The following is a 15,765-nucleotide window of genomic DNA, read 5'->3' as shown; positions in this document are numbered from 1 at the left end:
CTATTCAAAAGATAATAAATTTGCTTGGTAAAATAAGACTATATATATGATATATATTCCTGCATATTACAGAAGTCCCAAAGTAAGTATCTGACTGTTCTAATAACTGCAACATTTTTATTAAAGCAATGCTTAAATCTTAGAGCAGGTTGTAAAATCGGGTTATTCTAAGCATATAATCATTTAATGGTGTTAAAAAGTCATTCTGAAATAAAAATAAACTTGGCATCTGATATTGGAGTTGTCAGGAAATAAAAAAGAATTAAACATTTCTCCGATCAATACTTTTTTCATCACAGCTTTGAGATATAGTTCACATACCATAAAATACACCCTTTTGAAGGTTTTTAGTATATGCACAGAGCAACTATCACCACTGTTGAATTTGAGAACATTTTCATTACCTTGTAGAGAAACTCATATCCATTAACAGTCACTCCTTGTTTCCTCTGCCCCTGCACCCCTATCCCCCACCCCAGCCCCTGGCAACCACTAATCTACTTTCTGTTTCTGTGGATTTGCCTATTCTGGACATTTCATATAAATGGAATCATACAACATGTAGTGTTTTGTGACTGGCTTCTTCTACTTAATATATGCTACAAAGCGGCGGAACCACTTTGTACCATGTAACAGTACTTTATTCCCTTCTTACTGCTCAATATTCCATTGTATGAATATACCGTATGTTTTTCTATCTATAGGCTAATGGACGTTTGGGCTGCTTCCACTTTTATGCAATAATGAATAATGCTGCTATGAACATTTGTGTATAGGTCTTTGTGTAGACATATATTTTCTCTTGAGTATATACCCAGGAGTCGAATTGCTAGGTTACCTTTGTTAATACTTAAAAAAAATTTTTTTTCATTGTCTTTTTCTTTTGAAAAGGAAATACACACCAATGGTTAAAAAAAAAGGAAAAAAAAATCCCAAACAGTACAGGACATACAATGAAAAGCAAATGTCTCTCTCATCCTTGATCTCAGTTATTCTTTCCAAATCACTATGCAGAGATATACTGTGCATAAAGAAATTGTCAATAAAGAACCCATTTTCCAAGAGGGTAAAAACTACTTAAATCGTACACTTATATAAATGTATTAACTTATTTCAACTTGAAAAATTATCTTGAAAATGATCACAAGGAGGAAATTTTTATTTATGTAAAAAAATTTTTTAATGTTTATTTATTTTTGAGAGGGAGAGAGAGAGAGAAAGACAGACAGACCATGAGTGAGAGAGGGGTAGAGAGACAGGGAGACACAGAATCCAAAGTAGGCTCCAGGCTCCGTGCTGTCAGCACAGAGCCCGACGCAGGGCTCAAACTCATGAACCATGAGATCATGACATGAGCCAAAGTTGGATGCTTAACCAACTGAGCCACCCAGGCACCCCCATGAAGAGGAAATTTTTAATGTTGAAGTTTGCATGTTTTTAAATTGAAGGACAGACTGGAATCTGATTTCCTAAAAAGAGGTCCAGCCCCATGATTCTGAAGGGTGTGGTGCCTTTTAGAAACCAATAGAGGGTAACCCTTCTCTTTCATTTTGAAGAAAATATCATCTATACCAAGAAAACCTGTTTTTTTGTTTTGTTTTTTTAAAAAAATTTTTTTTTAAAGTCCTTATTTATTTTTGAGAGACAGACACAAAAGTACAAGTGGGCAAGTGGTAGAGAGAGAGGGAGACACAGAATCCAAAACAGACTCCTAGCTCTGAGCTGTCAGCACAGAGCCCGATGTGGGGCTTGAACTCACGACCTGTGAGATCATGACCTGCGCTCAAGTGACTGAGCCACCCAGGTGCTCCAAGAAAAGCTGTTTTGAAAAGACTAATAACATAGGTTGGTTTATTCTAATTAACTTCCTAACAAAATTTATTCTATTAGCCAATTCAGTATTCTAATTTGCTAAAGTCCTTTTAAAATTGTGGCTCCTAAACTACTTCTATTTTTTTTTAAACTTCATGCTTTTATTTATCACAGTTTTATTTACTAGATACACATTGAGTGTACTTGCTATCTGCACTCAGAATTTGATCAGGGTCACAATATGACTTTTGTGGGCCTCTTTCTCTATAAAACAGTATCAAAAATCATACTGAGAGACTGATTTGGTATGAGGACAAATATATACCTAATAATCTAATGTATAATATACAATTTAATATATAACATTTTCTTCCACGAAAACAGGTCATTTTTCCCTTCTGATCTTTAAAAGAAATGAAAACACTTTTGAAGGCCATCTAAAATATTATGATCTGTAAACTCTGTACCCACTGTATGTAATGGATTGATTAGCCCTGAGTAGGATGTGGAAGAAAATGCAATCTTTTACTTCCCTTGATTTTGAGCTGAGAGAAGAAGGGGGTCTGTGGCACCAGAGTCATGTCTGGACCCTCCTGTGGGGTCTCCAGCCCCTGCACTGCTCACAATTCTAGAATGTCCACACTTCCGCTCACTACCTGGATCCGGGCTACCTGCACTTGGCAGCGGGGTGCTGATCACAGTCCTGTGCCTAGTATGTCCATGTTTAAAACAGTCTTTCAAAGTCAGGAAGTGTTCTAAACCTGTCTCTGGTTTTGATCCAGAATCAAGCTTTCCTCTGCCCATAGGTCCATCTGCAGAGTCAGCCTTTGGACCACGTACACCATCACGTTGGTTCCTTTTGAACCCGACAAGGAGATTTTACTTGCGTCTGCGTGGCACCAAAATAATCGGTCATTTCAATCAACCTGTCATTTCTATGTTTGTTCCATGTAATACTAAAATGAATTTTTGCCTGTGGTGCTTGGATATTTTGGAATCTATACCTATATCTCTATTTGGTGTCTACGTATATATATAAACTTTATATATAAATATATGAATAAATAAATACATATAAAACTTTGATTATAAAAGGCAGATAAGTTAATGATTATTAAGCAAACAATGAAATCCAATCTTTCTCCTCTCCATTATCCTTCAAGTACCCCTAGCCTATGTTCATTCACATGTGCTGGTAGTTAAAGCAAGATTCAGGGCAACACAAATACCAAAGTATTTGTATGCGAGGATTTAAAGTTTGTAATGAATCCACTCAATCTACAAATTATTCCAGATACTTCTCAGTTGCCTGGGGGAGGAACCTTTCCTCTCCCAACCAATGTTTTTATGTAAGTGAGTATATGTTACGCACTCAAGTATTAAACAAGTCTTCAAGCACGTAAGATACAACTTGGCACAATGTGAACCATGGTAAGAATAGAGTCAAATATTTTATGATCCACTAGGTATCTTGGAATATCTGGAAGATTTTCCTTGATGCAAAGAGTTTATCCTAGCAATAAATGGGATCTCTTGGTTGAGTGACATTTACCCTTTTCACAAAAGCGGTAACTGGGCTCTTCCCATGATTCTGGAGGGAGTTTCTAGAGGACATAGGACTGCAGGGTTTATGGTCATCTGCAGTGCCCCGCCATTTTTCTCTAGTGCAAGCTACGTGGAAATCACAGACTAAACAGAGCAGTAAATGTCAATCACACAGGGGAACAACTATAATTAGCAAAGACTACTCATAAAATATAGTCACCTTAGAAATTTAGGATGAAAAGTCAAAGAAATGTTTGATAATTAGGTGAATTATTCAAAACAAGGTAGTCTAGATTTAGTACACTGTCTACAAACTAAAAAGTTAAACAAAAATCTCTTGATATTATGGTCCTAAAAGGACAAAATGTCATTAACATCTTGGTTTTCTTGACTGGGGTATCTATATTGGAAGTATAAAAGCAAATTAAATAGTGTATTAACTTACTCTTAAGAAAAATGGAAATTTTTTCCCATAAAATCCAACTCTGAAGAACTCTGGTTCAAGACGTTGCTGGTCCATGATTTTGTCATACAAAGAGGCTTCCATCATCTAGCAAAGCAAAGGAGAGGTTCTAATAATTTTATCTCATCTTTCAGCTCTACTTGTTTATAAAAGAGGGTGTTTCTTCTATATAAAGGAGAACTTCACTATAGTTTGCAGAAAAGAAGATTTCACTCCCTTTTTATGCTTTAAGGCAGGGATCAGCAAACTTATGCTGTAAATGGACAGAGAATAAATATTCTAGGCTTTGCAGGCCATATGGTCTATCACAACTCCTCAGTTGTGCAAGGCCCATAGGCTATAGCTTTCTGACCCTGCTTTTAAGAATCAAATATTATTACATGTTCTCACCAGAGAAAATAATTTCTAAGCACAAGGTCCATCAAGAAAATATTATCTTCACAATTAAATAACAAGTGACATGAATTAAAAAAAAAACGAACTACTAGAGGCCAAACCATTCTAGAGAATTCTCATGCTGGATGTACTCACCTGTGGATCTGGTTCTCCTTGGTCACAGTAATTCAGGACATTTGGAAGGTACAACCTTGCACAGGTTGGACAGGGATAAACCAAACCAAAGGAGACCCATAGTGCAAAGTGCTGTCTGGGCTGAAAGCTCTTAAGTGTGTCTCTGACAATGTTGGAACTATGAAGCACATAAAGCTTATAGTTTTCCTTCCATGATATTATCATCCCCAGGGTTTATAGAGAAAGACTAATATTGCACTTGAAAACTTCCCCCCTCCCTCTGCCCCCCAGTAACAGCACCCCAAAGAGCAGTTGGCATGAAGTGTAATGCTTTGGGTTTATAAAAATCTCAGTGACTATGATACCCAAGGGCTCTCCTGGGTAAACATTGTAACCTCGCTTCTGTTACAGGGACAGTATGCCAAGAGAAGCACAGCGACGTTTTTCTATCAAACTGCAGTGCCTGCCAGAGCCAGCCAGCATGATGGACTGAAGTTAAAAACAAGGTTTTTTCTCTTTGGTCTTCATGTTAGGAGAAATAGTGATGAACTACCGACATGAAATACTACACCAGTAGTACAGGGCCGGTTTCTGCAGGTTGAGTGAGTTACTTGTGGGGTATGGGATTTTGCAGGCTGTTAAAGGTTTACAATATCATCTCTTCAACTGCTACCTCAGAATTAAAAGGGAACATCATAATCTGCTTCCTATTTTAGAAACCCTGAAGAGCTGAGGTGTTACAAGATGACACAAAACACTCATGACTCTGAAGAATAAGGATTTAACAGTGCAAGAGGGACCTGTGTGAATCGGAAAAGAACAGAAGGGACAAAACATTTCGTTCACGGACACAGAATATTGAACTCCTTGGGCTCTTGGGTACTAAGACCTTGGTTTAGGTGTAGCAAATAAAACATATTGCTGAGGCTAGAGTGGACACCTATACAATTTAGCCCTCAAATATGTACAAATGGGTCAGCTAGCCATTTCTACTGTTTTGCTGTGCAGATTATGGGACTAACAATAGTATATTGTTACAGAGATCCGTGTACAAGTGAGAAGCTCTTGAACAGTGTGGAGATTTTCGTCAGGAAACTAAAAGAATTAATCATGGATTTGATTGTATATTTCAGACCTGATGTTTGTGCATGGATCAAGGGCTCGCTTTTGTGCACTAATCAAAAGCATCTGCTATTTCTCTGTATAAATAGCTGAGTATGTTTCAGAGGAAAGACTTAAAAAAGCTTTCTGCAAGACATGTTGAGATGATCACAAAGTTAATTTCATGGAAGGATACTGGAAAGCTAATCAAAAAAGGATGCCATAGCCTGGTTAGGATGCATCCGGGCACCTTACCCTCATCTTGCTCAGGTTTCTGTAGTCATAGTAACTCTCGTACTGCTCTGCAATCTTCCGGCACAAGATGATGCCATTCTCCCAACACTGTGGACAAATACATGACATAAATGCTCGTGATCCCACAACATTTACTTATTTCCACCCAGAGGTCAAGGTGTAACTGCTTTCAGATCATCCAGCCTTACTTCTTAATCTTTATAACTTACCTTTAATAGTATCACTGCAACTTTAAGCTTGAAAACAGCATGCAATTAACATGCAAATTATTAAAACTCTTTAGGAAGTAAGAAAATATGATCCACCAGAACAGGCATTAACATATGGTGCAGAATCATTTTCTGGTGTCATTTCAGAGTCATCATCTTGAAATAACTACAGTTCCACAATGGCCAAGTAGATGAATAAATAGGCCCTCCGTGCTAAGGAGGGAATTACTACTGACCCCTAAGGCCCAATTATCCACAGCTGGCAAGCTGGATTCCTTGCTTGGCTCAATTGCACTTGTAAATTGTGAGGATCTAACCCAGCTGGTTAATTTCCAGCAGAAAAGCAAAAATTCTTTCGTCTAGCCCAAGTGTCAGCAAACTTTCTGCAAAAGGCCAGACAGTAAATAATTCAGGCTTTGTGGGCCATACCAGTCTTTGTCACAACTACTCAACTCCACTGTTAAAGCACGAAAGCAGCCATGATGAATAAGCCTGTGTTCTAATAAAGCAATCATCTATGGACACTGAAATGTGAATTTCATGTAATTTTCACCTGTCAGATATTCCTTTTCTTATGGTACTTTTCAAACACTTAAAAATGTAAAAGCAATTCTTAGAATGTGGATGGTACAGAAATAGGAAGTGAGCCATTTGATCCAGGGGCTACAGTCTGTAACGCCACATCTAGCACAAACCCCTTGGAAGGGCCAAGATAAGCGGACAGAGATTTTATAACAGCTTATCCTACAGATAGAAACTCCACTGAAGGAGGATACAAAGGCATTTCCTTGCTATTAATGTAACAAATGATATGTCAGTATATTTAGATAAATAATAAAGGATGATAGGAAAGAGAAGATATAGGAAGATAGGCAATTCCCTTGCATGAAATTATGCAATTATATTTTGTACAAGAATGACAGCCGTGTTTTAGTCTTCTGTTTAACCCTGGCAATTTGGAAGACAGATTTAAATCTAAGACACGTATCACCAAAGCATCCAAATGTTCAAGTCAATAAACAACTGTGGTCTGATTCATAAGTGTTTTTTAAAGGGTACTGCAAGCCCTTGAAGAGGGAGATGGGGTGGAGTGAGGTGATGTGCTAAAGGACATCATTAGGTCAGTGAGGTTTTTCAGGACCCCATGGCATCTCTAAGTATGTGATGGGAGGCCGTAAAATTCTTTAAACAAAACAAGTGGGATGGGGCAGAACACATACCAATTTGGGAAGGCAGGTGAGGGGTGGTAACATGGTTTTTTAGAGAATAAAATACCTGGGTGTCAAAACCTCCAGATCAGTGTTTCTCGAGGCATGGCCCCAAATTCGTACACATTGGAATCTCCTTGAGTCCTTGTCAAAGTTACAAAATCCCCTGCCCCAGGCCAGACATACCTAATCAGAATGTCTAGAGGTGGGACCTGGAAATCTTAACAAACTGCATGTTAACAAACTCTTGGGTGTTTTCAATGCATATTAAAATTTGAGGGTGCCTGGCTTGAGGACGTGGGCATCAGAAAACTAGAAATGAAAGGCAACATGACAGCAACACAACCACATTGGGTGAGGCCACAGGTGGGTAGGGCTACTTACTTTGCCTCGGTCAAAGTTCTGGATGATGGCAAGATGCAGGTGTTCCTTGCGTTGCCATTCTGTTTGCATGGGGTAGGTCAGGAACTCCCGAAGGGGCCTGTCAGACCATTCCAACAGCTCATCGTATAACAGGAGAGTATAGGCAGCCTCTGCAAGCCAAGTGGGAAGGCAATGATTGAGACAGGGCCCCAAACAACTTCCCCTTGAATGGGGCTGGTTTAGAACAAAATGGAAAAAATATTTTCTGAATTTCCTGATAATGAAGAAAATGTTCAGAATATATGCAAAAGAAGGTGATGGCTTCCCCTTGGAAGATAGAATTATCAGAGATTTGTACTTCCTCTTTCGGCTCCCTGTATTCATTCCTTCCCCCACTTCTTTCTTTCTCTTTCTTGCCTTCTCTTCCTATCCCTCCTTTTTTCTGCAATGCCTGTATGCTGCTGGCTTAATAAAAATGGTTAAGAAAATCTTATTGGAGATGGTTCAAAGAAATAGACATGCCTTTGATTGCTAAGGAAGTTCGCTGGCAAATCCCTTGGGGTTAGACCATGGGCATCTTTCAAAGGGCATGCTTAGGAAACAACAAACGGTAACTCAATTCTTCTTGATAACAGAAGGCTTTAAAATTTGAAAATGGAGTTCAAGGGTAGGGTCAGGGTGTTGGCAGAATTAAGGGCAAAGAAGCCAGAGAGGAGCTAAGTGCGAAGAAGAAGAAAAAAAATCAAGCAACAGAAGAGGGATTAGAAAGGGCAGAAGTGTTAGTATGAAGTGTGTGTGTGTGTGTGTGTGTGTGTGTGTGTGTGTGTGTGTGTGTAAGAGAGATAGAGACAGAGAGAGACACAAGAGAGACAGAGAGAGAGGACTGTTATGTGTTATATGGTATGACCCCCAGTTGGCCCCATAAATCTTCAGTAATGGCTACTGAAGACATTACATGTTTGATATGGGATTTCTTGAAAAAAAACATGTAAAGGGTGATATTCTGTATACACACATGAAAACGGTGACCTGTAGGCTTCAGAACAGTTGACAGGTAGTGCACTTAATAGAATACTTGCCATTCTGCAGGTCTCTTCATGAGTCTTAAATATGACCAAACAGATGGGGTTCCACTGTCACTGGCGAAGGACCACGATAACTATTCTTTCCCTCTAACGTTGTAATAGCCAATTCATTTATTAAATTGAATAAAATGGACAAACCTTTATGTTATTAATCAATTTAATTACCACCCCTGTATGTTTCTTAAAAGATGTAATAGTAACTTTTAACACAGTATCAATAGTCATTATTGGTCTTCACTGATTTGCCTGAAGAGTAACTACACATAAAGCTCTAAAGTAGCATGCGGTCTTACTACTATGACTTGGCCATCTCAGTGTGTAAAATGTAGTTGTAATAAGGAAGGCTTGGGTCCCTATCACTTTTCTTTTGCCTCTTACATGTGGAAGTCCTGTGAGGCATAGGCTCTGGCATTTTTTCTTTTTAATTATCTTTGGTGACCTCAGTCTCCTGGCTTTCAGGGGTGACTGCAGAAGCTTTCCTGACCAACGAAGAATCACATTCCTCTCTGTTCAGTTTGCACACTGTTATCAATATGATTTTTTAAGGGGAAGGATCACATGGTTCCCCTGATACACAGTAGCCAGTAACCGTCAGTAGCTAACAATAAATATATGCCTCCGAAAGCCACAGAGGAGGCTGGCCATGATCTGGTCCCTCCCAGCCTCTCAGCTCACGTCTCCCATTGTCCCTCCACATAGTACAAGTAAGAAGGAACTTGCCACTGTTTCTCCTGGGAAGCCTCCAGCCTTCATGGTTGGAGCCCCTTGACCCAACTGTCAGCTCATACAAGAAAGCTGTCCAAACAGGAATGGAGGTACCTTCTGTTAATGGGCACTGGCCACATTCTTGTGGAAGTTGAATGTGACACAGACAGAGAGAGCACCAGCTAAAGGGTGTGGGTTAACTGGCAGACGCAGAAACAGCTGAATCACCAACACAATGTAGGTTGCCACGGAAGACTGCTTTTTTATGGGACAAGAATGATAATAATAATGATTGTCAGATCTGTGCTGTATCTGAATAGCTTTCCAGTTTTCTCTGAGACTTCCTGAGATGATTTCCTCATCTTTAATCACCCACCTATCCTTATAATAAACGCCAAGCACCTAAGAAAGCCCTATGTGTGTCTTTGTTCCTCTGTCTACACACTTTGCTCCTATCATGTCAACCATCCATGGTTCCCTTCACTGGCCACATGGACTGACGCCTGCAGTCCCTCACAGACTATTCCTTCAAGCTCTTCCCCTGCACTGGTGAATAACTCCTATTTTCTCTTAATATACAGCTCAGGAATTATCACTTTGTCTCTCATATTTCTTTTGTGTCTCCCCAACACCTGAGCATTCAAAAAATACCCTTGCAATTAATCCTTTTATAGTGAAAAGGATGAGAAGGATCGAGTGAACCTGTTCCCGCAGTTGAAGCTTTTCAGCTGCCCATCGGGAGTGACTTAAAGGGCAATGAAGGTCAAATTCATAGAGATGGAAAGTTGAATGGTGGATGCCAGGGACTGGGGGAGGAGGGGATGCGGGGGAAAATGGAAGTTATTTAATGGTTACAAAGTGTCCGTGTGTGCAAACAAAAAAGGTCTGGAGATAGAGAATGGTGATGGCAGCACAAAGATGGGAATATACTTAATGCCACTGGATTGTAAACTTCAAAATGGTTAAGATGGAAAATTTTAGGGGCGCCTGAGTGACTCAGTCGGTTCAGCATCTAACCTCGGCTCAGGTCATGATCTTGTGGTTTGTGACTTCAAGCCCCACATTGAGCTCACTGCTGTCAGTGCGGAGCCTGCTATGGATCCTCTGTCTGCCCCCCTCTCTCTCTGCCCCTCCCCAACTCACTCTCTGTCTGTCTCTCTCTCAAATACAATAAAACATTTAAAAAATTATTTTAAAAAAGATGGTAAATTTTATGTTACCTACATTTTATCACAATAAAAAAAATTTAAAAGCAGGGGAGGGGTGGGCAATGATGGCTTTTTAGTCCCTAAATTGCTTTCCAAATCATGCTTGCCCTGGGGCAGTCCAGGGCATGGGCAGAAAATCAGGTGTGGGTATGCCACTGGGAAGTCCCGGAATACATGCAGGTTTGGCAAGCCATCAGGAGAGGCTGACAAATGACTGAATGGTGACATGGAAAGAAGTGAAAATAAATTACACCTGTTTCGGAATCTGCTTCAGGAAAATGATGATGTCTATCTGGGGTAAATGGTGTGTGTAAAGGAAGCTATAGAAAATTTTCATGAAAGAAAACGTATATACCTTTGAGGCGTAAGCAACACAGGAGACTACTGAGGCTGATTTTAAACACATTAGCAAACTGTAGATGTTTTATTGTAATATGGTGTATAGTTATTCTTCTGCATCTTTAGAAGACAGTATCATGCATTGAAGAGGGAAGAATGAATCACATCTAAAATTTCCAGCGATCTTTTAAAATGTATTTATAATTTTGAACAAAAGGCATCACTGCATAATTAAACAGGGGCCATCCCCTTGACAAATATACAGTGAGGACAACCATATGTGACAAAAAAACATAAGAGAAAACTAGATATGAATTAGGAATGGAGAGTATGGTCACAAAAGGCTGCAAAGGGTTAGGCCATTTCAACGGAATCTTACAAAGAGAAAAGTTAGAAAAGTTTTCCCATTATTTTCACTTTCTTCAAGGATACACAAAAATGAACACAGAGAAGTGATGAATAAAATGTTGCATGGGGAAAGGACTTCTTATGACTTCGGGGAACATAAAACCTGCAAGTTGAGTGAACAAATTAAAGAAAAACAATTTTCCCATTTCTAAAATAGAATCAGATCTGGACTCTGTTTTGGAGAACCAAACTATGTCTAGTACATAGCTGGAAAAGCTTGTCCTCAGTTCCCTCCCTCATTTCTTTTTTAAATGGACTTTAAAACAAGTCCACTAGGTGGTTTTCATAGCTAATAAAAACTAGCTTTACCATTTCTCTCAAAATATGGCTACTAACTACTCTAAAAATGGTCACTGAAACTCTCTGACAGCACACCTGCAAAATCTTAGTCTATTTAATCAAAACCATCAGCACATCTGTGTGAAGAAAGACTGGGGCTTCCTCAGTGACTCAGGAATTACTGATACTGAAGAAGAAAAATCTCTGCAGGTGTTAAATTTAACTGAGTAAATTTATCGGTGATGCATTTTTTTAACCCTCACAGTGCTGCACACTAAACTGAGAAGACTAAGAAGAAGAAAACATCATTTCTGTCCTCAAGGAATTCACCTTTCAACTGGATATCTCTACCTACTTACCGACCTATCTAGGTACGTACGTACACACACACACACACACACACACACCTTATATAACTATTAATAAAAATAATGTGATAAGTGCTTTAATGGATATCTGAAAAAAAAAAATGCACTGGGAAAAGAGTTGGAATCATCAACTCAGCCCATGGGAGAGGGGTGGTGGAGCATGGAGGGGCTGAGGAAAAGAAAAGGAAAAAAATTCCAGGAAAAGATGGTAAAGGAAAACGTCCTTAAGGATGAAGACAAGGAATGTACAAGTGGGAAAATGAGGCTGAATAGACAGGTGTTGGTTTTATTACGATGGACCTTGAGTAAAGAGCTTAAACTTGCTTTTTGTAGAAGACATCAATTGAAAACAGTTACATCTAGAGAAAGGGTTGGTGAAATTGTTAAAGGGCCAGACAGCGAATAATTTATAATCTAGCTTGCAGGCCACGTGGTCTTTGTTGCAACTACTCAGTTCTGCCTTTTGTAGCACATAAGCAGCCACAGACAACATCCAAGTAACTGAGTATGGCTGAGTTCTAATAGAACTTTCTTTAGAAAATCAGGTGGTTGGTCTGCAGTAGTTTTCTGGCCCCCACCCCCCTGCTCTAGAGAATAACTCTGGTGATAATTAAGAAACAGTCCGGGTGTGAGCCGATGAAGCCCTAACTCAGGCAGTGGGGTGAGGGTGAACAATGAAGACGAAATGGTTTTGAGAGACTTTTTAGTCTTTTAGTCTTTTAGACTTTTAGGAAGGGAAATCAATAGAATATCGTGAATGGGTGAATGGTTACTCGAGGGAGGCTGAGAGATACCAAAGATAACATCAAAGTCTCCACACTGAGTAAACTGAGTAAACACAGACCTTCTATTAATTGATAGAGTGAAACTGTAGCTGGAGGCATTATTTAAATGCTGGCAACACACTCACCATTACAGAAAGGATTGCTTTCTTTTAAGTTTATTATTTTGAGAGAAAGCATGCGCATGCGTGAGTGAGTGGGGGAGGAGCAAACAGAGGGGGAGAGAAAATCCAAAGCAGGCTCTGCACAGTCAGCATGGAGCCCGACACGGGCTCGAACTCATGAATCATGAGATCACGACCTGGAGGTGAAACCAAGTGTCGGATGCTCAACTGACTGAGCCACCCCGGCACCTCGGGATTGCATTCTTTTAAAGCTGAAGGAGGGGCCACAAATCAGGAGTTCCTGGGAAGAACAGTGTGGCAAAGGACTAAAATTTAAGTTCCTAAATCCAGTTAAAGGGTTCTTATTCTGGTTGTGATGTAGTAGGCACCTTGTGTTGTACTTTTCCCTGACTGTAACTAAAAACCTAGGCTCAATATATAAGGCAAGTCTTGGAGGATTCTGACAAGTAAATAAAAGGGGGTGGGCAAAGTAAGAAAATCAATATTCAAAGAATGATAGTAAAATAGTGTGGGTTTTGTTTGTTTGTTTTGTTTTTGTGTTTTGTTTTTGTTTTTGTTTGCCTTTCTTAATCTCCTGGCTTAGCTTGTCCTGTCTCCTGGAACTACAAATGGAAATGGGCAGAAAAAACTCCAAGCAAAGGTCTTCTGGTCAGAGGATTGAGGAAAGGATCTTCCTGTGGGATGGAGTACTTTTGAGCCTTCTACCCTCCTCTGAATCCCAGTGCACACCTGCAGTGGGGACAGTGAGGACAAACACAGTGGCAGCAGTGGCTTTGATGGGTTATTTTTTTTACATTCACTGCCTGGTCCCCAGGAAGACAGACTGTCTGAAGTGCATTACAGTGTGTAGAGGGTCAAGGCTTGGCTTTGACTAATTGGTTCCGAGCAAGCAAGAGTGCCAGGAAAAGGAATCTCTGTGAGGTAGGAAACGTGAGGACCGTCACAGAGAGGAGGCATGTAGAGAAAGGCATTTTTATGTTTGTTGTACAGTGCCCCAAGAAGCACGTACATTCAACAGATCAGAATCAACATAATCAAGATTCTGACAGACCTCTGGTCAGTTCCCAGGATCTTCCTGGGTGACACACATGTGAGTGAGACCAGAATAGTACTCTAGAGGCTTTAGAAACTATACCGACATCAGAATCACAACCTTCGGAAGGTGGTTCAGGACTTGAGGTTCAAATCTAACTGGACCAATTGTCTGCTGAAATAAAAAAAGTCGATCTTCTCCAGAAGATTTTAACGAACCCAGAGTACCATAATATTCAAAATGTTTGCAATAGAACCCAAAATTACTTGACATTCAAAGAAACAGGATAACTAAACACATCTCAAAGGGAAAAGGCAATTAATTAACAGATGCCAACCCCAAGATTCAGATGTTGGATTTACAGATAAATACTATGAAGCAGCTATTGTAACCATGCTCCTTAAAGTAAAAGTGAACACTCTTGAAGAGAAAGATACAAGTTCTCTACAACGAAACTGAAGCTACAAAACAAAATAAAACGAACAAAAAAAAACCCACAAAAAAGCAAAAATTAAACAAAAATTAAACTTTTACTGGAAGGCTCAGTAGCTGAATAGAAGTGGCAGAAAAGAGTCAATGGACTTGGATCAACAGAAATTATCTAATTTAAACAAGAAAGAAGACAAATTGAAAAACACATGAGCAGAGCCCCAAGAGCTTATGGAACAATACCCAAAGCCCTAACATTTATGTCACTGGGGTCCCAAAAGAGAAAGAGTGGTGCAGAAAATATATTTGAGGAAATAATGCCTGAAAACTTCCCAAATTTGGAGGATGAAATAAGTTTACAAATTCAAGAAACTCAGTGGACCCAAACAGGATAAAGAAAGCCATGCCCATATACATCCTAAAGAAATTAGTGGAAACCAATGATAATGTCCTGAAAGCAACCAGAGAATATTATACATTATTTACAGGGAAAGAATACAAATGACTGCAGACCTCTCACTGAAAACCATGCAGGCCAGAAGACAGTAGAGCAACATTTTTAAAGTCCTGAAACAAAACAACTGTCCACCTAGAATTTAATATCCAGCAAACATATCCTTCAGGGATAAAGGTAAAATAAAGACATTCCAGATGAAGGAAAATGAAGAGAATTCTTCACCACTAGATGTACTTAAAAAGAAATATGAAGACAAGTTCTTTAGGATGAATGAAAATGGTAACGGGGGAAAGTGAGAACCTCCATGAATGAAGAAAGAACAACAAAAACAGTAAATATATAAGCAAATATGATAGACTATTTAATGTTCTTAAATTTTTAAAAAGAACTATGACCGTTCAAAGTAAAAATTAAGGCATTATCCAATAGGGTTTTCCACAGATGCACACATGATACTACATAGGACAACCACAACATAACGTTACTTAATTTGAAATGGCTAAAATACCAACTCTAAGTAGACTCTGACAAGTTAGGTATGTATTTTGTAACCCCAAAAGCAATCTCTAAAAAACGATACCAAAAGATATAGTAAAAAAAGCCAATAAACAAATTAAAATGGAGTGCTTAGAAACACAGATCCAATTAAAAAGGTCCCTTTTAAAGTGAAAATGCTTGAGTCCTCAGCTCGGATTCTAAAAAGCAAAGGAGTTTCCATGTATAACACACCAGTGTCCAGCCCACTTCCCCCAGCCTGAGCCAAAAGACAGAATTACCTGTGAAGTTTTGGGCTTTGAGGTGCAGATCATAGAGTTTGTGGATGTAGCGTATATACATCTCTTCCTTGTTCAGTTCAGTCTTATAGAAGTTCTGTACAAAAGAAAACAAGTGTGGATAGTTCTTCAACAGTCAGGCCTGCAAACAGCTGCCTTTCACTCTGTAGAAGGTCTGTGTCTTAAACCAAGACAGTGGACGCATTTTTCCATATAAATGTCTTGTTAAAAATTAAGTAAGGAGGCCCAGTGTTATAGTTTTAATGCAACACTCTCTGTGGTAAACATTACCTAGCAATTACTGGATA

At 39.2% G+C, this 15,765-nt stretch overlaps 1 protein-coding gene across 4 annotated transcripts in view; it reads right to left on the bottom strand.

Moving 5' to 3' along the window:
• The window catches only part of DOCK4 (dedicator of cytokinesis 4), a 434,929-nt gene that overhangs the window by 32,587 nt on the left and 386,577 nt on the right, over positions 1–15,765 (bottom strand). For all 4 annotated transcript variants that reach the window (XM_086692336.1, XM_086692356.1, XM_086692348.1 and 1 more), the window contains 4 exons: positions 15,461–15,554; positions 7,488–7,636; positions 5,687–5,773; positions 3,803–3,907 (listed from right to left, as the gene is read on the bottom strand). In XM_086692336.1, the coding sequence (XP_086548462.1) occupies positions 3,803–3,907; positions 5,687–5,773; positions 7,488–7,636; positions 15,461–15,554 (435 nt within the window). The remainder of the gene's footprint in view (positions 1–3,802; positions 3,908–5,686; positions 5,774–7,487; positions 7,637–15,460; positions 15,555–15,765) is intronic.

Source organism: Puma concolor, chromosome A2 (assembly GCF_028749965.1).
Source record: "Puma concolor isolate L17-30 chromosome A2, mPumCon1.1.hap2, whole genome shotgun sequence".
NCBI classification, from domain to species: domain Eukaryota; kingdom Metazoa; phylum Chordata; class Mammalia; order Carnivora; family Felidae; genus Puma; species Puma concolor.
Note: the sequence above shows the minus strand (reverse complement) of the source record. Positions and strands in the feature narration are given on the sequence as shown.